At 35.2% G+C, this 26956-nt stretch overlaps 1 protein-coding gene across 1 annotated transcript in view; it reads left to right on the forward strand.

Annotated features, from left to right (window-relative positions):
- Positions 1-26640, forward strand: part of LOC129224652 (paired box protein Pax-6-like) — a 43672-nt gene extending 17032 nt beyond the window's left edge. The window contains exons 4-8 of the mRNA XM_054859163.1: positions 5992-6135; positions 22000-22082; positions 23124-23317; positions 25058-25242; positions 26543-26640. Coding sequence (XP_054715138.1) covers positions 5992-6135; positions 22000-22082; positions 23124-23317; positions 25058-25242; positions 26543-26640 — 704 coding nt within the window. The remainder of the gene's footprint in view (positions 1-5991; positions 6136-21999; positions 22083-23123; positions 23318-25057; positions 25243-26542) is intronic.
- The last annotated feature ends 316 nt before the right edge of the window (positions 26641-26956 follow it).

A 26956-nucleotide genomic window follows, 5' to 3' on the forward strand; every position in this document is an offset into this window, starting at 1 on the left:
TCAGTGCTCATGTTTTGATATGTGTTCGTCTTCTTTGGTGGAAGGCGGAGAAATGTTTAATAATAGATTTTCTATCAATAGATTTTGTATTATAATTAAATTTTAAAAGAAAAGAAAAGAACAATTTGTTTCTAACAAATTAATTCGCTACCAAGTATTGGAATCAGATTTTAAAATAATGTTTTCGTTCTTCCTTTTTTTTTTGAAACGTTCTCAATTGTTAACAATTTCTGAGCTCTACTGTTGATTACCCTGCGTTTCAGAAAGTTATAATTGTGCAAAAATTTCTGTCAATCCTCATATACATAATAGACAATTCACTAATCGAGTCTCTGTTGTCACCAACAATGAAACTCGCGCCATAGCCTGATAATTTTTTAATATTTTTTTGGCAATGTTTGACATGCAGGAAAATGTTTTATTTTAACAAGGCTGAACTGGATTTAGTATTTTAACTGTTATATACTGGTAAGACTTAAGGTCCCGTTCAGCTATTTTTGGATCGGAGCGCGTGTTTGAGTGGTTGTCTTTTCTGGCAAGTTATCGCGTTTGGTGATTTCTCACTGCGAACAATTATTAGCGGCACGCGAATTGTTTATTAAAAAAAAGTATTATTTTTGGCTAATTTGGCAAAACCCGAAACTTTACTCCGGTAACCCTAGCTCCGCAACAATGAAAAATCCGATCCAAAATGGCTAAACTTAAGCTGATGCGTCGGCATGTATACAAAGTGGCTCTGGTAAGACTAATTTCAGGAGAAAGAAGAAACAAAAAGTGGTCAACAATTAACGCTATCTGCTGGAGTTTAGGGCATCCACTGGAATTAGAGTTATTCCACTGGAGTTAGGGATGAAATTTTAACTATCAAAATATCACCAATCAGGTAATTGCTTCGTACAAATGTAGTAGCAATTTTCACCCGTCATACTTTAACGGGCGATTTTCTAGTCTCCTCTCTCTCTCTCTCTCTCTCGTAGATTCTTTATTCATTCCAAATATCAAAAAAAAAAAAAAAAAAAAAAGGAACACTATGAAATCCTAATATTTAAAGTTATACACTGTAAAAAAATTTCCCCTCAATGTTTTGCTCTCATGAATTTCATACGTTTCGAGTGATTAAAAGTAATGAATTATGTAACCCGTTATCTACCAATCACAAAGGAAATAAACGGAGCTGACACCAGCCACGGTAAAGTTCAAGCAATCTTGATTGCTCAAAGGCAGAAAAATAGAAAAGAAAAGAACGAAAGATTTTTAACTGCTCGGGTGCAGTGAGGGAGGGAGTGGTTAACAATGTATACCAAATGGAATATAGTTACAATGGCAAATTAATGTAACTGAAAGAAACATTCATTCCCAAAACAAAATTTAAATCCAGCAAAGGTTAATACGTACTTATTTCAGCAATAAGCGCGCTTTTCCCGATCTGACTCCTCAGATGACAAATGTCCTCGCATCCCACCCGAGGAATGATGACGGTTGCAGTGGGAGATGATCATCATCATCTTTTTGTCTGGAGCAGACGATCATTGCTCATCGCGGAAAACAAAAGGGAAGGAGAGGGGTGTGGCGAAATGGCTTTCGGAATGCTCGTAATGAGTGAGGTGTGATGTCGGGGTCGGGCAACTTTTGTCTCTCGCGACGGATGGACTGGAGGAACTCATTTTTCAGAGGCACAGGGAAAGCGCCGAACACTTTTGGAGTGGAGGAAAAGTTTTTCGAGATGAAACAAGTTTCGTTTCTGTTCTGTTTTTTTTTTTTTTTTTTTTGTTGTTGTAAACAGTTGCGGTTAGGAAATTTTAGTTCACCTTTTAGAATAGTCCACGTGGTAATAAAAATGTCTCGGAGTTACAAGGAGCTAATTATTTAGGTCAGTCATTTCAAAAAAATTTCTAGACAGAGGGGGGGGGAGGGCAAAAAATATAATACATTTTACAGGGGGAAAAAACAAAAACAAAACGCACCAAATGCACAATGAAATCATGTTCCTGAAATCCAAGAGAGGTTACCCCTCCCTGATCTCCGAAATGCCTGTTGTTCTTAACTGGGAAAAATTGAGGTCAAACGAATTAACTTTCAGATTGTTATTTATTCTCTTAACCAAAAAATCATATTTTATACTTTAAATAAATTGTAAACCACTTGCACATGTTTGGAATTTTTTTGAATATTAGCAATCAAGTTTCTGCCGTTATTTATTTATTTATTTTTTAAATTATTATGATGTTTTTTACTTTTATTTGTTTCAGTTTATTCTTTAATAATAGTCACCAACTATTTACCAAGTTTCTTGTCCATTGCGAACAATTGTGAAAAAGTTCATTTAAGAGCCCAGCAGTCAGATTTTTTACTTTGAATAAATTGTAAACCACTTGCACATATATTTGGAAATTTTTAAATTGACAGCAAATTCTCCGACGTTTTTTTTTTCTTTTCTTCTTTTTTAAAAATTTTATTTTAATTTGTTAATAGTTTGTACTCCAATAAAAATTACTCTAATAATAAATTATTTACCAGTTACTTGTCCATTTGACGCAAATTTTAGTGAAAAAGTTAATTTAACAGCCGTGTCCCGAACTCAACTAGGTAACCAGAACGTGATGCGCATCTGAGGTCACAATTTCCCTTTTAAAACTTATGCCAACGACGAGGACGAGGGTATAATATCCTCTTCATCCATACACAGCACGAATATTACGAGACGCATCTCTCCATCTCTGACTTTTGGTGCATTGATTGAAAGCAATAAGAACAAGATGTAAAAAATGCTCAATGTTTAGTACAACATTCTTTTTTAATGATCTGAAAAATAAGATAAATTATTTCTAACCAAAAAAACAAAAAATATTCTCATAGAAAAAAATATATCTATTTTCGAATGATATAAAACATTATGCCAGAAACGGATGGAGTCCGTGGATCAGTAGCGTAACTATGAGGTCCAGCGCCCCTGGAGAACTAAAGAAATAGCGCCCCCCCCCCACATGAGAAGTCACCGGAGGTCATTATGACCTCCACAAAAAAATATTTTTTGAAACATTTTTATTAATTGATTTGAGAAATGGAGGCAGCATTGTAATTTTTTTTCTTATTTTCTTTTTTAGAATTGTTTTCAATGATGCCCAATGTTCCTTCTGAGTAGATTATACCCCCTCTAGTTCTTTTTCTTGCGAGTTTTTTTTTTTTTTAAATTTTGAAGCATTTCTCAAATTTTTCTCAAAATCAAAAAAAGTAAAAAAAAAAAAAAAAAACCTCTTAAATTTTTTTCAATCAGTCGAAATGCCGCCTCTTTGGCTGCTGCGCCCCTGACGAGTCACTCCTGTCAACCCCTAGTTACGCTACTGCGTGGATACGTTCATTATTGATGGTGAAGAACTGATACAGGATTCTCAACTATCTGCGCACTTTTTGGTTCTTCCCCTACTATGTAACATTTGAAACAGTTTTCACTAACAGTAGCACTGAAATAGCAATTTAGTGTGAATGTCACTCTGCATAAAAGGAAATAGACATTAATGGTGTTGTTTGCCATTCTGAAGTCTGCATAACCTGCAGATAAGAGGGGTAACTCCTTCTGCTAACACATTTTCAAAGCTTCTCAAAACAGATTCCAAACATACAGGGCTGTAGATCCAAGGACAATTAGAAACCCCACGCCGAGTCGAGTACTCTACTCATGAGTTATTCGACACGTGCTCGTCCACCCCCCGCATGGAATGTTCTGAAGAGAGAACAAAATGAAGTGAACAGGAAGAGGCGGGGTTCATTTCACCCTTTTCTTTCTCAATTTGCAACTTGTTTTAAGTCTAACTCACTCTCAGTGGTCCTCTTTTGTTCCACTTGTCAGCTGGAGTTTCTCTAATGCTGCTAAAGAAAAAGGACAAATGCCCGTAAAATGGACTTTTTCCCATGAATTGCATTTGGTGTGTTGAAATGGAAGACAGCAATTCTCTGAGGATTAAGAGGCATTGATGCACTTTTTCTCACAATAGAACTTCTGTTCTTGGAGCTTGGAGTTCCTTCTAAAACTTGTGAAAACATGCCAGGTATGTGTCAGGGCTATTCCCAGAAATGCGTGATTAACCTCGAAGTGCAAATACACTATTATGTATGGACAATGAATACAAAAACTTCTGGTCTCAGAATGCATTTACAAGTTGAGATAGTGAAAAGTATATGCAAAAATAAATAAATGAATAAAGATAAAATTGAACAATGTGACTGATAAAATTGAAACTTGAAAACAAGATGTTTCCTTTTTTCTTCTGCTAAAAAGGCGACGAAAATACTTTAACGTGTCTTCGACACATTTTTGCTGTAATATAAATTTTACCCCAATGTCTTATACATGGTGCTGTACTCACATTTCTGAGCTACGAAACTGTTGATTTTTTTAAAAGTATACTGGGAAAATTTTTGCTTTTAAGTAACCATGTGTGCGACATTTAACTGCATAGGGTTTCTTGAAGTGAAACTTCGCACATATGGTCTTCTCGCTTTCTTTCTTTCTCGTTGTGTGTGTGGTTGGGTGTACTGTCTGGAAGGCCTGTTATTTTGTGGAGTCAGGTGGGCAATTGGTTAATTGGTTAATTGTCCTTTCCCTGTCATGGAAAACTAAATGTGGTCGTGAGTTTTCGTTGTTTTTTGGTAAAATAGCATTAAGTGCGTACCCCCCTCCCCCCTGGAAACATGCGAAATGACGGGCCTGCTGTCTAGATCAAGAGCGGATCCAGGAAATGTTCAAGGAGTTGACGATTTTTTACTGTTTACTCTTTGACACTTTAATTTCTAAACATTTTCGAAGGAGTGTATTGAACCCCTTCGCTTTCCTTTGCGCAATAAAAGCTGTCCTACAGTTGTATATCTTTGAAAAAATATTTATGAGAAGCCCTTGAACCTTTCTCTAACATCTAAGATCGTCTAAAATTGAGTTTTTGGAACTCCAATTTCGAAAAAAACTCCTGCAGAAAGTTCTGGTCTCTATCTCCAGAGCAATAAGAGATGGACTAAAATAGCGTTTTCAAAACTTAAATTCCGTGAGAATTCGGGAAAAGAGCTCTCTTTCCCCTAACACCAACGAAGATTATGTAAATTTGCCGTTTTTGGAACTTAAGTATCGAAAATATACCTAAGGAAGGTTCCTGTATCTCGCTCACGGAGGGGGCTGTCGCCCCCATTGCCCCCCCTTGTATCCGTCCTTGGTCTAGATGTATTACTTCATATCCATCGATATTTCCAACCATCCATGACAGCGTGAATGCATTTATGTACTATTTTTACGTTGTGTCATACTAATAAATTACCGTAAGTATCAAAATATACATCTACTCAAATAATATAAAATCATAATTACACTTATATCTGTGTAATTACACGCAGTTATGCAAATTGTGAGGGATTTTTAAAACCGTCTAAAATACTCAGGGCAGCCGTATACGTCCTTAAATCCGAAGATACCAAACTTCATACCCAGAATATCAATGTATGACGCCAGAAAGTAAACGCAGGTGAGGAGACTATATTTTGGGAAACTTACATTGGCAGCAATTTTAAAGCTAGACACAGCCAAACCACAGCATTACGAATCTGCCAGGTTAGGTTTGCCCCAACTTTTGAAATATGGATCAAGAGTCCGTTTCTGGAAAAACGGATGGTTGAGAGAAGTGTGTATCGTTCCTGAGTTCATGTATTTGAAAGCCTGGCAGACTTTGTTTTACTTAAAAAGAGCCGATGTGTTACGAAAGTACCACAAACAAGCACCAATTGTTAAAAAACTCGGGAGAGAAGAGCCTATTTCTAAGTTCAAAAGTTTACTGGCGTTTCGGGGCAAAGTAATAAATGAAAATTTTACTTGGCAAGAAAAGCGGAGAAACGAATCATAAAACGGGTGAATTTGGCAACAACAAATATTTTTCGAATAAATGTAGAGTTAAAGATAACGTTATAGAGCAATTTCTGGTGGGTGATTCATTGTATTTTTTTCTTTTATAGGTGGTAACGAGGCGACTTCTGACGGCAATTCGGAGAACAATTCTTCGGCGGACGAGGATTCCCAGATGCGCATGCGTCTGAAACGTAAGCTGCAACGCAATAGAACCTCGTTTGCCAATGAGCAGATCGAGGCCCTTGAAAAAGGTATGCCCTCAGAAGGAACACACACAAAACTCGCACTAGAACCTTCAAACGCCAGAAATATCATCTTAAGATTCGTTGCATTATCTACAAATTTAACAGACAAAACTTAACATCCTTTTACGAGCAGAAAATTGCACAAATAGGTGCCTTTCTATTCTCTAAACTGGTAGATCAGAATAAATTAAAATCCCTTTAACCAATGCAAGCCAAATTAAGGTAACAAACAAGCATATCAATCAATTTGATACTTACTGGGAAAATTTGTTTATTGCGGCATTCGTGAAAATCACCCAAATACAAAGATTTTTTTTTTCTATTACTCGGGAGGTAAACAAGTTTCTTGGAGACGAGACGCAAATTTGTTCAGCAGAACTATCAACAGGTGATCTGAAATGCATACAGAACGTTTTAAGGCATTAAAATTTAATTGAAATATTACTTTATTCTTCTGTTTACTGAACACATTAAACGTTTCGCGTGATACCTGTGTATTTCTTACACGTTATGCACTCAGAAACACATGTTCAAATCCTAAGAAAATTTCGTAAAAAATGCTTCGACTCGAAGTAAACTTTTCAAAAAATTGGTGAACATTTTGCGAGATTTAGCTATGAGTTTCTGACCTATTAGCGTGAAAAAATCGTCAAAAATGACGAAACTTGCTTACGATTGAAGAATCCTTTAAACTGAGAGTTGTATTTCTGAAAGTGTAAATAAGGCCCCATTTAATCATTATCATTATTATTTTAATAGATACATTTGTAAAAAATCTTAAAATGACCATTTTTAAGACCGTAAATTTAACCGTAAATATGAGACACAATTGAAGAAAAGAACATTACAGAAATACGAATTTCGTACTCTTGCTTTTTCACAACTATTTCTGGTTTATGAAGGTTTTACTGCACTATCTCTGCAACGCTTGGATGGTAGCCATATAGCTCAAATTCAAATTGAGGAGGAATACATACTTATTCGTTTTCGCTTGACAAAGCGTATTATTTGAATGACACCAAATTATTTTATATTCATTTTATGTGTTATTACAGAATCTAAAAAACAGTATGATTTTGCTTTATGTTAATCACAATTTACATTTTCTTACTCTTACCTCATTGATTCACACGAAATTTTATCACGAATTTCATTTTCTAGTTTCATTCTTTTCAACTTTTTTGTTTTACTAATGTTTTTGAGCACGGTCGTTTTGTGTTTATAACGTTTTAAATCTTTTTCGTTATAATTATAGAAAAAAAAATTTAGAAACCCTCATGGGGTTACAGCTGATGGTCATTTTCAAGGGCTTATGGTTCTGCACTGTTTGTGTGTTGTTGGTGTCCAAGCATTTGATTATTAATATGTAATACATAACTCTGCATGTGTATTATGCTAGATCATTTTTGTTTTTGTACTGAAGCATGCAATGATGTAAAGTTAGTTGGTTAATTTTCTCAGTGGCGCACACAGGAATTTTGCAAAGGGGGGGGGGGTCCAGGTTTGAAGGTCCACCATTTTCATATTGTACTCCAACACGCATCTAAATATATTCTTTTGATTTTATCGGTTGTCAAGAACAAAAAACATTAAAAAAAAATATTTAGTATATGCTTAGCATTAGTTACTGAAATAAATTTATGGATAGCAAATACTTAATTAAATTACCAGAAAGCACACAAATGAATATTTACTTTTATCATAGGTAAAAATAAAAACAGTTAAGCCTAATCAGCATTCTAGATCAATTTATTTTCACGTACAGTTCAATTTTGTAGGGGAAAAAAGAAAGAAATTAAAATTTATTTTTTTCATTTATATTTTATCTAAAATTTTTGTTACCTTTGCTTGGAATTATTTTACGTACTACATACATAAGATCAAGGCCGCCCATATAGGGGGGCAAGGGGGGCTCTTGTCCTCCTTAGAAATTAGAATCTCCTTGCATTTAGTACTTTTTCTTTGCAAAAAATGGGAAAACATTTCTTCTCCAGCCATTAATGAATAAGTAATTAAAAATGTCAAATTCTAATGATTCTAATCTGTCCTGAAACCGATTTCCATAGGGAAAATATCCTACTAAGTTATGGTTAAAATATCTGAGCCCCCCCCCCTTACAATTTTGCATATGGGCGCCCATGCATAAGATTATATTCAAATAAAAAAACTCAAGAGTCGTGGGAGCGGTCCGAACCCCCTGGACCCTCCCCTAGTGTGCGCCACTCTCTCTAATTCTCTAGCTTTTGTTTAGTATCCGAAAATAAAACATGAAATTCGTATTTACTAACTCTTTTGTTCGAATTTTTCAAATACACGATATTTACTAGCGCCCGCCAAAAATACCTTCTCTAGGTTTTTTTTTTGATGAAATGTACCTTCTGAAGTGGATTTTTGGTTCAAAAATACCTTCTGCTGAAGGTTTATTTTTGTTGATCAAAACAACCCTTTCATATGCATACACTACTGCATTAGAGTTTGCATTTATGTTAAAACCGATGACTCTGGGGGATGTGTTCACCCCCCCCCCCTTTGCTGCACCTCTGATGCTCTTCCCCTCGGAAAATAACTGTGCCTTTGTGATTACTGATAAATGGCACATCTGCTAGCTGTCATTTTTCATGAACCAAGTTTTCTTTTTACGTTTTCTTTTAAGTTTTCTTTTTATTTGTTTTTACACGTTCCTAAAACTTATAAATGAGAGAGCACTGGCAAAAAATACTGAAGAGTAATTAATGAAAATTAGATCTTATAAATTACGAAACTTCAGTGAAATTATGTGTATCAACAATAACCTTAGAAGAACAAAAATTTGTAAAACATTGCAGACACATACTTCTGAGTTAAACGAACCTTTTTTTTTAGCCTATATATATATACATACAACATGAGATACTTTTTAAGAACATATTTTAAATATAAATTCAAAGACATTGAAAAAAACGAAAGAATAAATACTAAAGTGTACTGTAATGCGAGCGCAAAGCTGCTAGAAACAAAAACAGTACAAATATATATACATATATATTTATATATTCATAATATATGAGGCATGAAATAGTAAATGAATTAGTGAAAAGAAAAAAAAAAACTATCTTGCACTGTAAAAGGAAAGAGAAAAAGAATAAAGAAATTTCCACTCATCGTAAAGAACTCTACTTTGCTGTTATTTACTTTGTTTAGAAAACGTGTGTAAAATACTAACTCTATTGTACAATGAGTGCAACTTTTAGAGCCATTTTTAAAGCGGCATAACTCAAGAACTTACTGCAGAAATTGAAAAAAAAAATTAAATTAAAAATAAATAAATAAATAAATAAATAAATAAATAAAATAAATAAATAAATAAATAAAATAAATAAATTCATTCATTCATCAGTAAACTATGCGCTTGCGGGTGACAGGGAAAAAAAATGTGCGAAAACACTTAAGGGAGAAGGTAAAAAAATAAAACTGACGACTATTGAAATCCCTACGAGAATTAGTGTAGCTCTGGCGAAAGGTCTTCCGTGAAAGGTTGCAGTCACGTGGTCTCCCCTTACTCCCCCCCCCCCCGAAGATTCCTGCCTCAACAACCACTCCCACTTGCTTCATCTATGTCGCAATGATCTAAGATGTGATGCAGGCTATGTAGGGTAGGGCCTACTTCATAATGTAAAAGTGCCCTTTTTTACATTTAATTTTAGTGCATTATAATGCATTCACTGTACCCCCGAAAGGCCCTAGATTTTTTAATTGATGTTTATTTGTTTTGAAGATTTTTGAAATTGAAGTCTTAAAAACGTTATCTTGCCCTTCTTTCAAAAATATGAGGGGAAGAGTTCTCGGGATCTCTCCCCCGAAATTAAAAATCCTAAATACGTAATTTTGTGCCATCTTTGATGAAGATAGGCGATAAGGGAAGGGATGATGTTCGGGAACTCTTACCCGGCATTCCGAAGTTCTTTCAAAATCAAAGTTTCAAAAACGCGCTCCTCGGCTTTTTGGATGCGTGAAAAATGAATGGATAAGATTTGGGGACCTCGCTCCCTTCTCCTTTCTTGGCTACGTCCCTATCTTTATGTATTTGATCAAATTATTGATAGAAGGATAGTATCCACAAGAATTGAAATTCTCAAATTCTATCCCGATATTTGTTTGAAATACAATTCGTTTGCAACCCCCTCCCCCCACACACCTCTGAGACGCTCCCCTGTCCCGCTCTCCCTTGTGGGCACAGGGCCGCAAAGAGCCAAGGCGGGCCCCTAGTCAGTTATGTCACTGAGCCCCTCCCGCATCCCCAAAAAAAAGAAAAAGAAAAGGAAAGGATGGAAAGGAGAAAAAAGGGGGTAAAGAAGAAGAAAAGAAAAGAATTGAGAAAAAAAGAAAAAAAAAGTGGGTAATGAAAGAAAATCAAAACTGCTTACTTGAAAACTATTAACTCTATTTTAAGTGTCATAACAGTAAATATCAAAACAGTAAATTTAACTTAATCTTTACGTTTTCTCTTTTTCAGAGTCCCCCCCCCTTTTTCTTCTCTTCACTTCTTTCTTTTTTTTCTTCAGTGTCGCCCCCCCCCCCAAAGCCCGGGCCCCTTGTTTCCGACTAGGCTAGTATGGCCTCTCGTCGGGCCTGCGTGGGCACCCGGCATCCCTGATAATTGCAGAGGTCATTAATTTCTTAATAATTTACCGCCCAAATCCATGCGAATAGAATTTCTCTCTCGTTTAATAAACCAGCAAACGTGTGCTGCCCTCTATGTGTAGAAAAGTATACTATTCGGCTTGTTTATTTCAGTGTTTTTAAACAGAAATAATTTTTAAATACGTTTTAAATTCCTCATTTTTTTTTTCTTTCCACGAAAACGTAGCATTGCCGGAAGAACAAGGCCCACATTTCGTAGTTATATTATGAAAAAAATTGGTATCGTCCTGCGATTGATTTTTTGAATCAGAAAGTTATTTTTGAGAAGAAATATCGAAAAAAAGGGGAAAAAAAACTGATTACAGAATTGAAGGTTTGTCTAGTGCATACGTGATACGTTCTCAAACTTTTATGTTCTGCTTATCCCTTCCTGATTTCTTCTATTCTCGTGGACGCCCTACTTTCGGCTAGTTCCAAAATTAGTAAGGCAGAGTGATATTTACGTTCTGGCATTCCACAGCTGAGTAATTCACAGATGGTCAAGCTTCACACACTGCGTTTTAAAAACATCAGAGGAAAGCAGAATGTGGGGAAATATCACAGGACAAAACAGAAATTTACTTTGGAACGCTCTCTTGGTGTGGAGCGATGAAACTTTTTACTGCGTGAATGAAGTAGTTAAATGTTTTAAAATAAGGCGAAAAAACCCGATCGTTTAGTCATTTTTTAAAGGAAACTTTAACCTTTCATATCAAGCCTTTCAGAGGTGCGTCAATAATTTTTTAGAAATCTAATGAAAAAACACGATTAGTATGTTTATTTGATCATCTAGACATATACTCTAAGATCCCACTTGCCCTAAACTTATCGAGTTTCTAGATATTGTTACTATAGATGAAGAGTAAAAGTTGTAAATAAACGCGAAAGTAAGAATTTCTACCTCTTTCACGTGAACCAATCAGGGTTGACAGCAGTGATGTTCCCATCAATTTTTCTGACTGCATACTCCCAGTAATCCATTACGCACAATGTGTATGCGATTATGAGGCGTTCAAAAGGCGTTTAACAAGGTTAAGAAATTTAAAGAAAAAAAAAGGTTACTTGTGGGAAAATGTGGTTTAACATGAAAATATTATTTTTGCCTTAGGAAAATTTAAAAATGTGATGATAGATTCTGAATTATAAATGAAAATTTATGAAGCTTGAGGGTATACGCTATAATTCTAAAAACTGTTTGAGAGCATTAGGCGTATATGGAGTAGACCCTATGGGAGCACCAATGGTTGCCAGGGGTTGAAAGGTGCTTAAAAATGAGCGATTTACCCTCATCGAGTTTCCGAAAATTGTTTTCATAAATAAAGAGTAAAAGATGGAAATGAAACGCTTAATCTTTGCCTACTTTTATGTTACCAAAAGGTTGCGTACCCTTCTCGGGCCCCTAATCAGTGTTGTCAAGGTTTTCAAAGAGGGAGATAATTTACTCCTCATCGAGTTTCCGGAAATTGTTGTCATAAATGAAGAGTAAAAGCTGTAAGGAAAATAGTGATGCACCGATAAGCAAATTGGTCAATTACCGATTACCGATTAATCGGTTTTTGATAATCGGCCGATTAATCGGCTCCGGCCGATGAATGATTTTTTTTAATTCTACAAATTCCTTTGTCACTTTTTTCTTTTTTTCACTTTAGAAATAGTTAATGTTTATTTCTGAGATGCGATTTTTCTCCTCTTTCATGATTTTCCAAAAATAATTTCAAAATTTCATACAATTCCTTTCAGCCAATTTTCATATTAATGTTAATAAAATTACATAATGTTAACTAAACAGACTAGACTAGTTTCTGTCAACTGGAAAACAGGATGTGAAATGAAGAAAAGTTGTACCTGACTTTCTATTCTCCTTCCCCCTCAATAACGTTTGACGGGATAATTGAATTCGAACAAACTTTTTTTGGTCCAAAGTTCTCGACCAGGACATATCATCCCCATAGTTGTTTTTATGTGAACAATTTTTCGTTCATTTTTGAGTAGTTAAAAAAAGAATATTAACATCATCGCCTACTGAGAAATTACAGGCGTATATAGAACTTGAACTCAGAAGCAGATTTGCTTTATAAACTTTATTTGAAAGAGCTTTTGACGCAAAATGTGTAACCAAAAAAGTTTTTTGATTTGGTAGGATCAAAAATATTTAAAAAATAATTTTAAAATATTTCTAGCATAAGCGTCTATGGGAGAAATTCAAACATCTTGATTTAAAAAATCAATTAAAGTATTGTTTTTTTTACGCTAAAAAATCGCAAAAACTGCAGATGCTCTGGATGTCTTTTTTTTCCTTTTTCTTTTATTGCGGAAAACGAAAATAAGTTATTGATAAAAATATTCCTCTTCGCTTAACGTTGACGCAAATTTGAGATAAATTGATTCAATCAAAGAGAAGTACATTCAAAGCGCAAATGGTTTTGTGAAAAAAATGATGGTTCAGGCGTTTTTTCTTTTGAAATTCTAAAGCTTCAGTTTATTTTATTTTATTTATTTATTTATTTATTTATTTATTTATTTTTTTTTGCCTACGGAAAAAAAAGAACGAAAGTTCTAATTGTTTTATTTTTTACAAGAAAGAAAAGAAAAACCTGCAAAAAGATTTGTTTTTGATAGAAACTATTTATTTAGATAGAATTTAAAAAAAAAAATCATTCAAAAGCTTTATATTGTATTTTTCAAATTTTTGCAATAGAATAAAAGAAAGTAAATTTAATTCTAGGAAATATTCTTTGACCCTTAAGAATGAGCTGCAAAACGATTACTTTTTCCTCTTCAAATTTGAAATTTTACGCTGAGTGAAATGTTTTTTTTTGTCCCTTTCTTTCTTTTTCTTTATTTAATGCTCTTCTTCAATTTGCTTTTCTCTCCTAAAATTGCACATTTAAAGATAAACAAAATTTCTGAATTTAAATTGTTCCTAAGTGTTTTAATGGTTAAATTTACTGAAAGACAAAGCCCAACAATTTGGAAAAAAAAAAAAAAAAAAAAAAAAAAATCAGCTTTATATAAATTCTATATTATCAAGAATTCTTTTTTTTAAACTTAAAGAGGCATGTTTTGTTTGAAAAAATCAATCAGTTTTAAATACCAAAAAGATATGTTTGAAATAGCATGTAGTCACTGCTAACTGAAAGAGTATTGATCTGATGCAGGAAAATCGATGCTGATATACAGGAAAGTAGACTCGTTTAGCTTTAGACGGAACTTCTTGTTTTATGTTTCCTCGCGAATTAAGGTTTTTATCTGTTCATAAAAATGTAGCTTTCTATTGTTTTTTGTTTCCAATTTTCCTCTGCATTTCATGTGCTATTTTTTCGCTGTAGTTATTGTGAGTCATCTATTAACACCAGTGTCAAATTCCAAGGCGTTTAGTCCAAAAACGTTTCCTTGTTAGCAATAGGGAAATGAATCATTTTCAATGTACGGATTCCTATCCAAGAGTTACCACTGTTTCTTGTCTTAAGCGACGAAAAAAAATGCTTCTGTTCCTACAGACAACAATGCCGAGCATCAACTCATAGCGCTGTCTTCTTCACTTTCACTAAATTAAAGAGAGTTAATGTCGACACCAATTACTCGACGTGCGTCTCGCCTGCTCAGCGTTATCTTTCAACAATAATTAAAATTTTCACCTCTTTCGAGGGAGCGCATTCTTTCTGCTCTTAGAAAGTGTTCCTCTTTTTTCTCATTAAGCCAGATCTCATTAAAGAGTTTCTGAAGTTCCTTTAATGGGGCTCTTCAACACTTTCGTAGAAGTCTTTGAACTATGCGCGAAGAAGGTGAGAAAAAAGTTTTAATGTGGGGCTCTTGGATTCGGACGTTTGAAATGTTTTTAATTCCTTTAAAATAGGTTTACGAGTGTCACTGTGCTCTAGAAAGAGAACAGAACTGCTTACTTCAATTGTATGCTTGAAAAGAAGAAATTTTCAGCCCAAAAAATAAGAGGGTCAAAGTATTGGTCTTCTATTACTTTAATTTGTTATAAAAGCTTAAATAGGCAGCATATAATGGTGGCCAATGGCCGTCATGAAAAAACATACGTGTGATTTCTCAAATAATTCAAGCACCCTCCCCTCCAAAGGACAATCCAAACTTCCTCAACCAAATTTTTCGTTATTTTGTCTTAACTTTACAATGCATCCCGTAAACATTTGGCTCCCCCCCCCCCCATGCACGTCCCTGGCCACCAGTTTTGTAGAAAACACCATTGAGGTCTACTAACTACTATATATTACTTGCACAGCCAGAATTTACTTTCGAAGGGGGGAGGGGTATCTGCAGGGGAGTGCACAGAAATTTTGGGGCCCGTCACAAATGACTTTTCCGAGCCCCTTCCATATTGTTTACCCCCTATATTTCATATTTCACCCCTAGTTTTAAAAACATTGGGCCCCCTTCAGGGTCGGGCGCAAGCGAACAGGTGTCCCTTCTCCCCCCCCCCCCGTGCACGCCCCTCATATAACTGTCCTTAAGTGTAAAAGTCATCAAAGTTAAGGCTACATGGGATTTTCGACGCTGTTTTTCTTCTACGAGGAAGTTGACATATGGATTGAAGCTAGATAGTTTCACTATCAAATAACTCGCAACATTCAATGTTTTTCTACGTTATGTTTTAAAAAACTACAATTAAAAGTCTCACTCAAATACGAGGATTTTTTTTTTTTTTCAAGGTCCGATCGATCGTCAATCGCAGAATGAAAACCAGAAAGTTAAGCCGATCATGCTGTGGATAGATTTGTTGTGTAGTCTCTGGAGTAAGATTGTGTAGTGCATCAGGTCACTGGTTATTTCGGAGCACGTAGTGAACGAGGGAACATGCTTTGAACAATGGCATCTCCCGACAAGTGTGAAGTGCGTGCTGTAATTCGATTTCTGAAAGCTGAAAAAAAGGGGCGACTCAGAACAAACGTAGAGGAATGTTGTTCTCAGGCATTGTCCTTCTGCACGATAATGCATGCTCACACACTGCTGCTTTAACCAAAAACCTTCTGTAGCAGTTTCGCTGGACAGTGTTTGACCATCCCCCATATAGCCCTGACTTGGCACGTCTTCCGATTACCATCTCTTTGATCACGTGAAACGCTAGGAGGACAGACGTTTGGCTCCGACGCCGAGCTGCAGATCAGCGTACAGAATTGGTTGAAGGCTTAGGCGGCTGCCTTCTATGACGAGGGTATCGAAAAATTGGTACCACGCTGCGACAAATGTCTTAATCGGAGCGGCGACTACTTCGAGAAGTAGTTGGAAGGTGTATGTACATATTCCAAATAAAAGAGTTTCCATTGTCTTTGTGGTCTTCATTTCGCCATCGATTGGACCTTGAAAAAAAAAAAAAAAAATAACCCTCGTAGTTAGGTTGTCGAAAAGTCCCTCAAGTATCTCAATTCACTGGTTAGTCATGCCAGTTCAAAAAGGAAGAGAATTTCTAACTTGAAGCTTGAAGCTAATATTAGTTTCTTTGGCAATTTTCTTTAAAAGAGTTTTTGATGTATTAGATTTCATCTTTAATTATGGAGGAAAGTTCCTAAAAAATATAAAAAATCTTAATCTTAAAGTTCCTTATCGGCTATGAGCCAGGAAGAGCAAGCAGCTCTTGAGTAAGAGTGACGGTACATCTAATAAGTGAATTTTCGCAAAACACGCGGAAATGAAGGTCCCAAGATGGTTTTGATTTTCGACCAGTGTCCACGGCTTAGTAACATGCTGTTCTCGGCCCACTTGTGGGCCGCGGCCCATGGGTTGGGAACAGCTGTCGTAAAGGCAAAAAAGAAAAAAAAAAAAAAAAACTGCCAGTTTACTAGAAATCTCAATGAAATGGGCTTTCACAAATATTTCGAATGACGATACAAATTCGTCGGAGCTGTATCGTTACTAGAAACGTTTATAGAATCCCATTTTCCTTAAAGGAGAGAAAATTATTTCTGATTACTAGGAAGAACTTCGTTTCGAGGATTGAATAAAGTCTAGGTAAGATATTCATTTGACTAAAATTTATTGTCATTGAGCTATAAATAGGTTATCAAAGAACTCTCTGAGTGATTCTTTTGCTTAACCAAATAGCAACCCGGGAAGGAACTTCGATTTAATCAATATTTACAAGTTTTTTCGTCATTGACGTTTCATTTTAAATGTAAAAGCACTTTAACCTGCACAAATTAATCATGAAAGCATTTTTAAGCGTAATATGGAACAGCATTTTCGCATCAGAAAATTATCGCTTGTACGATCTCATTTTAAATTAGCATGAATAAAACTATTCAGAAGGTTACCACTTTTTTTTCCCCCTCGACTGTGACTAAATAATTTTTTTTTTTTTGTTTTGTGGTAAAAAATTGCCTTTTTTGATTATTATTTGGCGATTTATCGTCTTCTTCTTCTTCTTTTTTTTTTTTTTTTTGCACTGCCAGCAGAAGTTAATTAGGAAAGTTGCGTTTAATTTGTTCGGGAGTTTTTATAATTGCCTTTTCTTTCTTTAAGAATGATTATTTTGACGGGAAATGTTATCGATTTTTTTCCTCTAATTGAAGCCTGATTGTTGAACACGCGTCACTTTACATAACTTTTATTTTCGAGGTAGACCGTGCAAAGCCGGGCGACGCAGCTAGTTGATAATAAAAATAAACATATTGTATTGCCTTTTCATTTAAGATGTCTATCCGTGCAAAAGAAAAATTGATAACTTTCAGTTGAAAGTACAGGCATAAAAAAACTACTGTAAAATCAGCGAATTTGCTGTTAAAACTGAAAAATAAATTTGCTGTAAATATGACAGTAAAATATGCTGGCACACCTTTTGCCAGTAAAATATGCTGGCACACCTTTTGCCAGTATTTTTTTCTGTAAAGTGATTAGTGATTTTTTTTTTAGCGTATTCGAGACTTCAGCATTGACAAGATACTCACAACGAACTTTTAAGAGGTGAACTAAATCACTTTCAGCAGGTCTCAGAGGTTCATGTTCAATGTTCCTAGAAGACGGATTTCCAAAACAGAATATAGATGTTAAATGGAATTTGCTCTCTGTGGGAAAAAATCATTGAAGGGTCGTCATGCAGTGGCGCACACAGGAATTTTGCAAAGGGTGGGGGAAGTCCAACGTTGAAACCTCATTCTCACACTCCAACACGACGTCAATCATATTGACTTGACTTTTATCGATTCCCGAGAACGAAAAATAATAAAAAATGAACTATTGAATTAAAAAAATTAGCCTCATTTTATGAAATGTACTTAAATAAATAACCAAAAAGCAAAACAATTTAGACTTTTACTTCATAATTAACGAGCTGATGTGTGCATCACATGACTTCCTTTTACTCCAATTTAATGTCATTTCCCCATTATTGGCAATTTTAATGTGATTCAATTGTTTACTCTCTAAATATCACCAACAATGGCCAAACTGAAACCAAATTAAAAAAAAAAAAAATCCAAATTTGTCGCCAAGTTGGCGACAAAACTTGGCGACCAAAAGACTGGTGATATATTGGCAAGTGTCCGACAAATTATAACACAACTTGAGTTCACATCAAAATTAACAATGATTTCCCCCTAAAAAAGGGCAAAAGACCCCTTTAGGAACATCCGAATGCAACCAAAATTGAAGGTGCACAACTAGACCCCACTAGGAGTCCACGTACCAAATTTCAACTTTCTAGGACATCCTGTTTTTGAGTTATGCGAAATACATACACACGTACACACATACGCACATACATACGTACATACGGACGTCACGAGAAAATTCGTTGTAATTAACTCGGGGGTCGTCAAAATGGATATTTCTGGTGTCTGTACGTTCCTAGGCATATATCCACGTGTGGTCGTGTCGAAAAAAGAGCTCAACATTCATTCGGGGGTGAGAAAAATGGAAATTAAGGCCGATTTTTGAGTGAAAATTTTTTCGCGAATACAATACTTCCTTTTTTGTAAAAGGAAGTAAAAAATGGATTCAAGTTCACCGAATGTCATTTTAATCTGTAATTACCAAACTAAAAACATAGTTATTACAGTGTATTCATTTATAATCATCATTCTGCTTCTTATATACAATTCGTTGTAGCAAAAATGCACAATATTTTTTTAAATCTTTAAACAAGAGGATTTTATTTTTTTACTTATTAGAATTGTCTTTGTTTGAAATTATTCTACGTACAAAAAACATAGAATCGTAATTAATCGGCTAAAAATAGCAAGCCCTATGGAATATGTTCGGACCCATTGGACTCCTCCCTTGTGTGCGCCACTGTCGTCATGTGAAAGATTTTTACGCACAGAAAACAATTTTCTTCTATGATCAAATTAAAATCTACAATTGCAAAAGCTTCGGAAACTGTTCCATACGACATAGTTTTGAATTTTATGTGCTTTGCGCAAAACTGCATATTGGAACTCCTCACTATAAATAAAAGTCTTAGGGCGGGGGGGGGGGGGGTCGGTCATCTCTTGGATAGATGGAAAGCTCCAGTAGTTCCATATTTCGGTTACAAGTACCTAGGTCATGACTGAGGTGGGAGCGTTTTCCCAAAAACTCAAATTTGTTCTCTTTCTATTCTAATTTCAAACCAAAAATGCCATAGAATTGCCGAGCCGTTTTGAAGTCGATACCATTGGAAAGCCTGTGTAAGACTATCGCAGAGGAAGTTCGTTCTTTGTGTCGAAAATCAAAGCTCATCGAATTAAATCTAGGCTCAGATTGATTTATTTTCATCGCCAGAGCGTGAAAAAACACCCGTCGTGAAAAATGAATGAAAATCAAATATTTTTTCCAGATGTCGTCGGCTTTTCTCCTCCAGTTTTTTTGAAATTTTGATTTCGGTAAATAATAAAAATATAGTGTTTATAGTGTTTGTGTTAGGCGTGGAATGCAAAGCGCCGTGCGCCTTTAAGAGCCGCCGCTGTGCTGAAGCGCAAATTTTCAAGGTTTAATTGATAATAACTGTTGAAATATTATGTTATGTGGTCCCAAATCCATCAGACAATATACAATATGATAAATTAATCCGGTGGTTCAAGTGTATCGATCAATATCCGATGTAGATTCCGTTTTTAGCCTACTTTCCCAGTAAAAGTAAGAAAAAGCATGAAAGAAGGCTTAATGCATCTTAAAAATATCGCAAGAAACAAAAAAAAAAGTCAAAAATAAATAAAATAATTGAATAAATATCGAAAAATTAAAAATTGGAAAGTAGGGTATTGAGATCGAGAAAAATGTCTGTCGGTCTGTCTGTCCCCCCCCTAATAACTTTTGAATGAATAGTCCGATTCGAACAAACTTTTTTTTGTTCGAAAGATCTCGGCGAGGACATCGCATTCCCATATTTCACTTTTTGATTTGAACTATTTTTTGTTCAATTTTGAACAGTTCAAAAAAACTTTACATTAACGCCTACGGGGAAATTCAAGGCAATTCCGAACTGTGTGGCGAATTTGCTTCAAACAAACTTTGTAGGAAAAAGCGTTTGATGAAAAACTTGTATATAAAATATCTTTTTGATTTGAACAATTTTCCGTTCAATTTTGAACAGTTCAAATCCCTTAACATTAGCGCCTATGGGGAAACTGAAAGTCATTGTAGATTCCGTACTTGAAGGCGGATTTACTTCAAACAAATTTTGTTGGAAATAGCTCTTGACGCCAAACTCCAGACTTCGACTCCGAGAATTTAGGGATACTTGACCCCGACTCCGAATCCTGTGCCCGACAATTAATCGGACTCCGACTCCCTGACTTCGACTCTGACTTCGTAGCTTTGGCAAAAATGTATACACGGAGGACAAATGACAGACTCCGAATCTTAGATATTCGACTCCGACTCCTTTACCCCAAAATAAGATTGACTCCGACTCCGCAGCTATGGTTTCGACTGTGAAATAATTATTGTTGATCTGACTTGTTTTTATTTTTACGCTAAAGTTTTAATTTAGGTATTTAGTTTTCGGCGAATAAACTCCAAGTCATTTATGTTTCTACATAAAGATATGCGCAGACGTTTTTTTTTTTTTGACAATGAAAATTATTTCTTTAAGTTGACATTTTATTGTTTTAATTTATTTTGGTAAGTGCATTAATTAATTAAAAAAATTGTTGTTGGCAACAGGGGAAAAAGAAACTATTTTTTTTTTTTTTTGATATGATGAATTTATTTTAATGAGCTTATTAATTTTAATTATTATTTTTTCGTTTTGAAAGCTGTTAAAGATTTTTTTAATGGAAAAAAGTGTATTAGCTGCTTTGTGTTTTTCTTTTAGATGAGTTAGGAATATTTTATTCCTAGAAATCAGCGTAAAGTATTTTTAAAAATATGTTTGAAAAAATTTGCGATTTTAGCTATTTTTGAGAATATTGATCAGGTACTAGAAAGTAGTATGGGTATACGGGAAAGTAGGCTCGTCTAGTTCTAGACAGAACTTCTTGTTGTACTCTCAATCGACGACAAAATATACAATCTCAAGTGGAAAAACGGATTTATTGAACTATAAATGAGCCAGTGAGAAGCAAAGGGATGTAATATCAAAATTAAAAATTTCGAGATGTCTAGTGCAAATGTTAGGAGAACCTTTTCTCTGTTATGGGGCAAGAGATGGTAGACGTAACTCTGGTAGATGCTACTATACAGCAAGATTTTTATAAAAAAATTCAATGAAGGCTTACCTAGGATCTGATCTTTAAATGTGTTTTACTCAAAACTTGAAAATATCCACTTACATCCCTTTACTTCTCACTGCCTCAAATGAACTAATATTGTGCTCAGATGAGTCAATGTCTCTCCGATAAGATTCGATGGACCAAGCTATCTTAACTCTCTTCGACTCTATATCTGGTTTATTGAGTTGAAATTCTCTCCAACAACATTTGATGTAAAAACTAAGGGTCGCCTGTAAGCTAAGGCTTAATTTTACTTCAAAAAGTTTTTTCTCTGTGATTTCGTTATTTAACATCAGATAGTAACGATTTGTAATCTTGATTATCTGCGGCGACTCTTCTTGTGCGGAGCGAATGTTTGTCTCATTAATTTGCATACCGGGATGCAATATATTTTTTTCACATCCTCCAAATCCGAGATTGATCTTGTGTTAATGAGCTTTGCTCTGCAAAGACAAAAACTCCTCTGTGCGTGTTTTAATTAGTTTCTTCGGCATTAATGAGAGACTCAGATATAGAATTTTCTGCCCCCACTGACTTTTTTTTTTTATTCCTATTTCAGAATTTGAGAGAACTCATTACCCAGACGTCTTTGCACGGGAGAGGCTAGCTGAGAAAATCGCCCTTCCGGAAGCGAGGATACAGGTGAGAATGGAACTTTTTCGCATTCTGATTACGCATTGTCCATTTCTTAATGCAAAAATCTTGAATTATTTTGTTTACCGTTGAATATCTGGCTGATTTTGTTGTAGAAATCTCATTGAACTAAATGAACGACAATGGCATAAACAAAATATATTCAGGAGGAATATAGGTGAAAAAAAAAGCCAAAATACTGGCATTAAAATTTGAAGATAGTCTTGCCAACTACAGGAAACCAAGTTTTAAAATTTTCATCAAAGTAAACATTTTAGGACAATGAGGGAGAATAGAGGGCGAGTGAGACAAATATGAGACAAAAGTATGGAATATAAAATGATTTTTTATGATTTTTTTTTGTCCATTTCTGAATGCAATCTTGAATTACTTGAACGTCTGCTCTCAATCACTTTATATCAAATAATATCCTTATGGATATTGATATTTAGCGATAAATGTGCTCGAAATAGCACGGTATAGTTATGAGAATCGACAGACGTTAGAATATTGAAAAATAGTCTCATATGGTCTGATAGTTAGGAGCAGTCATTGGCCCAGAAGATTCGGGCTAACGGAAGAAATGGCCCGTCTACCATTTCTTCCGTGTTATACGCCAGTCCTAATATAAGGCTTCTGCGAAAATGTAGAGAGTTGTTGGAGAAAAGTATTAAAAATTATTTTCTGAAAAGTAGTAGCGTGACGAAATTTTTATCTGATGGTTTTCTTCACGAAGAGAGGGAGCGCCCCATTAAGATATCGAAGACCCTAGCTCAAACACGTTTTGGAGCTCTCTGTAGTCAAACTTTACAATTTTAGCTATTTGGGCCCCCCCCCCCAAAAAAGTGGTGCCTTAGGCCGTGACCTAGTTGACATATTCAATTATCTGGTCCTGGAGGGAGGTTCTTTCAAGGGAAAGAAAATTGATATTTATTCTTGTTATGTGAAGTCTCTAAGCAATGAAATTCCTTAAAATTATTCTTCTTTACTGCTCGAACGAAAATAAACATTTCGAAGAAATCTTAACAAAGTCTTCGTTTCTGCTGATAGGTATGGTTTTCTAACCGTCGAGCCAAATGGAGGAGAGAAGATAAACTCCGCAATCCGCGCCGATCATCTGACCCCGTGGGATCGACAGGGGTGGCCGCTCCTACAGCAGGAAGAATACCCCTCAACGGATCTTTTGCCAATTCTATGTATCCCTCTCTAGGGCAGCCGATGGGAGCAATGGCCGATTCTTACAGGTAAGAAATAAAGTGTTGAATTTGAATTATTTAATATTTAGACTTCTTATTTCAGTAGGACAGTTAAAATTCAGTTCGGATTTCTCATACATTAGTTTTCTGAGAATTTCTTCCTCTTATGTCGTAGCGAATTTTTTCGTTGCTTTTTTTATATATATAAAATACTTACAAGGGTGAATCACTGATTGGAATATAACTTTGCACATTGAAAGAATACTTAAAAATATTGAAACCGAATTTTTTTATTGGCAATAAACACGTTTAAGGGGGTGAAATGTACCCCAAAACAATGGACAATTGGGATATTAGAGGGTATAATATATTCTTTTATTTTAAATTTTAACTACAAAAGTTCAAATAGTGGTTGAAATTGAAAAAAAAAAAAACTAAACAAACTAAAGCTGATGCGTTTGAGGATTTTTCTAAAAATAGTATTTATACGGGTAAACCATTCCTCGCAATCGTACCTCATTGCGGGGCTAGTTGCCTTATGAGCAATTTCATGTGAGATAAATCATCTTCTTCACCTCACAATTCCCGATCTCAATAAAATTTTGCTTGAATGACACATAATGACAAGGTAAGTAATCCAGCCAATTTTTAGATTTGTGCTTTGAAAATTGTTCAAAATATAAACCTGAAAAAAAAATTTAAAATGAACCAAAAAAAAGTGTTCTTACAAATGAACTAATGTAACTTCTCTCCTAATTTTAGTAGAAATAGCAAAAAATCTATTGATATATTTATATGACTTTCTTACGATAGATTTTAGTTTCGAGGTCATTCACTGTGATGGGGTAATATTGTGAAGATGGTTTACCCCTATTAATAGTAAAAATCCTAAAACACATCAACTTTATTTTGCTAAATTTTTCAAATTTTCAATCAATATTTGATTTTTTTAAATTAAAATTCAAAACAAAAGAATATATTGCATTCTCTAATATCCCAATTAACCAATATTTACGGGTAACATTTCACCCGTTGAAAGTGCTTGTCGCCAAATAAAAATATATAAAAATTACGTGTTCAATATTTTAAAGTGTTCTATCGATGTGCAAAGCTTTATTGAAATCGGTAATTCACACTTTTGTTGGCTTACTTATTAGTACTAAATGATTGCATGACACAGTTAATAATATCCATGCTATGCCAAACAGAACTCAACGAAATCATCATTCATTTAGAAAAGTTTTCACTAAGTGTAACTACGTTGAAAACTTGTGCTTTCACAAAGTTCATGCGGTTTTTAAAAAATATTGTTGTGGCTTGAACATTTTTAACGTGATATTTTTTCAAATTTGAAAATGATAGTGGGGCAAAACTAACTTAGCAGCGTCGTAATGGATTAGGATCTGCGTAGCCTTCACAGTGCTGCTAGGTTAGGTTTGCCCCAAATATAGGTGCTTGCGCTTTTTGAATTCCTAATTTGTTCCACTTGTTTGTATGTTTTTTTTTTTTTCAATCTTAGTCTTGCCATGGTAACTAGATTTCAGTAGTGCGCTTTTTTTTCATGTATAAATTTAAAAAAATGTGACATAGTATAGTGACATAGTATACACATTAATAAAATTGTATTAATGTGTTACTGCGCCCCTCAATTCAACTGGATTAACGGTGCAATGATTTTATCTAAGAGTTTAAAACAGGAGTAACTTGCAGAAAAAGATGTGTTCATGTCCAGCTATGGTCCGAAATATTTCCAGCCAAATGACGTCGTGCGTGTCTTTTTGTTTTCAGCATGGCTCCAGTTTCTGGCATGACTCCCAACTCCTGTCTCCAGCAGCGAGATCCCGGCGCATACTCGTACATGCTGCATGACACGCTCAGTCTTGGTGCCTACTCCAGAGCCAGTTGCACCCCTGCTCAGCCAATCAACACGCACCCCTCCTATGCGGTCAGCGGAGCCAGCCCGCACAGCGCAGGTTAGTTTCAGAATATAGATAGTTATCTTACTAAAACGTTTAAAATTATAGGTTCTGGTGGGAGGGGGGGGGGGGGTGAGATTCATTATGATTTTATTATATCCTGGTTTTACAGTTAATTTCGTTCGAAAGTTTGAAGAATGAATATTTTGTTACAGTAATGGAGAAACCTGCTAAATATTGTATTTGTTCTTTTGATGTTCTTATTACTGGAGTATATCTTTCACAGTTTATGATTTAAGAAAAATACTTTGATGACCTTTGAAAGTTCAAAATTAAAATCCTATCAACTATTTTTTACCTTTTTTATCTCATTCTTCTTACCTACTGTAGAAGCAGATTTAACTATGACTTAAGTAAAGTAGACAAACGCTGTACTGAAACCACTAAAAGACCTTTGTTTTCAAACCTCTGTTTACCATCGAATCTCAAATATTTTTAAAATGTGTATCAGCATCTAACACAAGTAAAATAAATAAATTCCAGCAACTAAATCACCCGCCCTCCTCCTACCCATTGCTTTACAAAAGGTGCTCAAGCAGCTTTTTAAAAAACCAGAAAAAAAGGGAGGGGGGGGGCAATGCTTTGTCTTTTAATAGAATAGAACAACCGCAGGGATGTAATGTAATTACCAGAATATATTTCGTCGCATTCGTTATAGCCTTTACCCATATTCTAGATATAGTTGGATGAATGGGTTTGGTTACGGTGGAAATTTTCTCCAGATTAATTGGGACATAGTGTTGTCATTTGCGAACATTGCAAATAAATGGAAAAAAGTAGCGTTCTTAATATTACTTGCTCATGATTTTGAAAGTAAAAGCTACAAAAAGAGATGAAAGTTTATACCATACACTATAGAAATGAAAAACTTATAGTTATGCAGTAAATATACTAATATAAATGAACAAATTTTAAATAGAACTATAAATTTACTTTATGTTTATAGAAGGTACTAAAAAACAATATAATATAAAGCGGATGTACAGCGAAGGGAGGAAGTTTGGTAGTCAACCTCCCAACCATAGTGGTAACACATATTATCAACCTTAATATGGTAAAAAATCCATATAACAACGTTAAATAGCAAAATGAACCACAGACGCATGTTTCGGGTTTACAAGGAACTCCAATGTTTTTTTTTTTCATTGAAAAAGAGGTGAGCTAATTGAAACAAAGACAATTGATGTTTTTCATCCAGTCGAAAGTTTAACGATTCCCCCCTCCCCCTAATCGCAGAAAACTAGATTCAAACGGCAGGTTTTTACTTAGTATATTGCTAATACATGTATCCCAACAGGTGTCATTTCTCCGGGTGTCACAGTGCCTGTACAAGTGCCCGGACAGACTCCAGATATCTCTAGTGTCACGAGTAACTACTGGCCTCGCATCCAGTGACGAAGGGACTCCAGTGGTCGGCATAAATGGTCGTCCAGTAGTGAAGTGCAACAACACCAACAACAACAACAACATCAACCATTACAAACAACAACAACACAACAGCATCAACAGGAGATGTTGGCAGACCGAGGTCTGTCCATACTGGACGGATTGAGGCTTGGAGAGTCTCCATACTTGCATCCCCTGTTCCTGCATTTGGCAAACATAGAGAGGAATTCGTCGTGGAACATGCCCCAAGTCGAATCCACCCTCGCCAAGAACAAGACGGAGGAAATTCCGCCAACCACAGATCAAAGCCACGATGGTCAAGACT

This window comes from Uloborus diversus, chromosome 1 (assembly GCF_026930045.1).
Source record: "Uloborus diversus isolate 005 chromosome 1, Udiv.v.3.1, whole genome shotgun sequence".
Lineage (NCBI taxonomy): Eukaryota > Metazoa > Arthropoda > Arachnida > Araneae > Uloboridae > Uloborus > Uloborus diversus.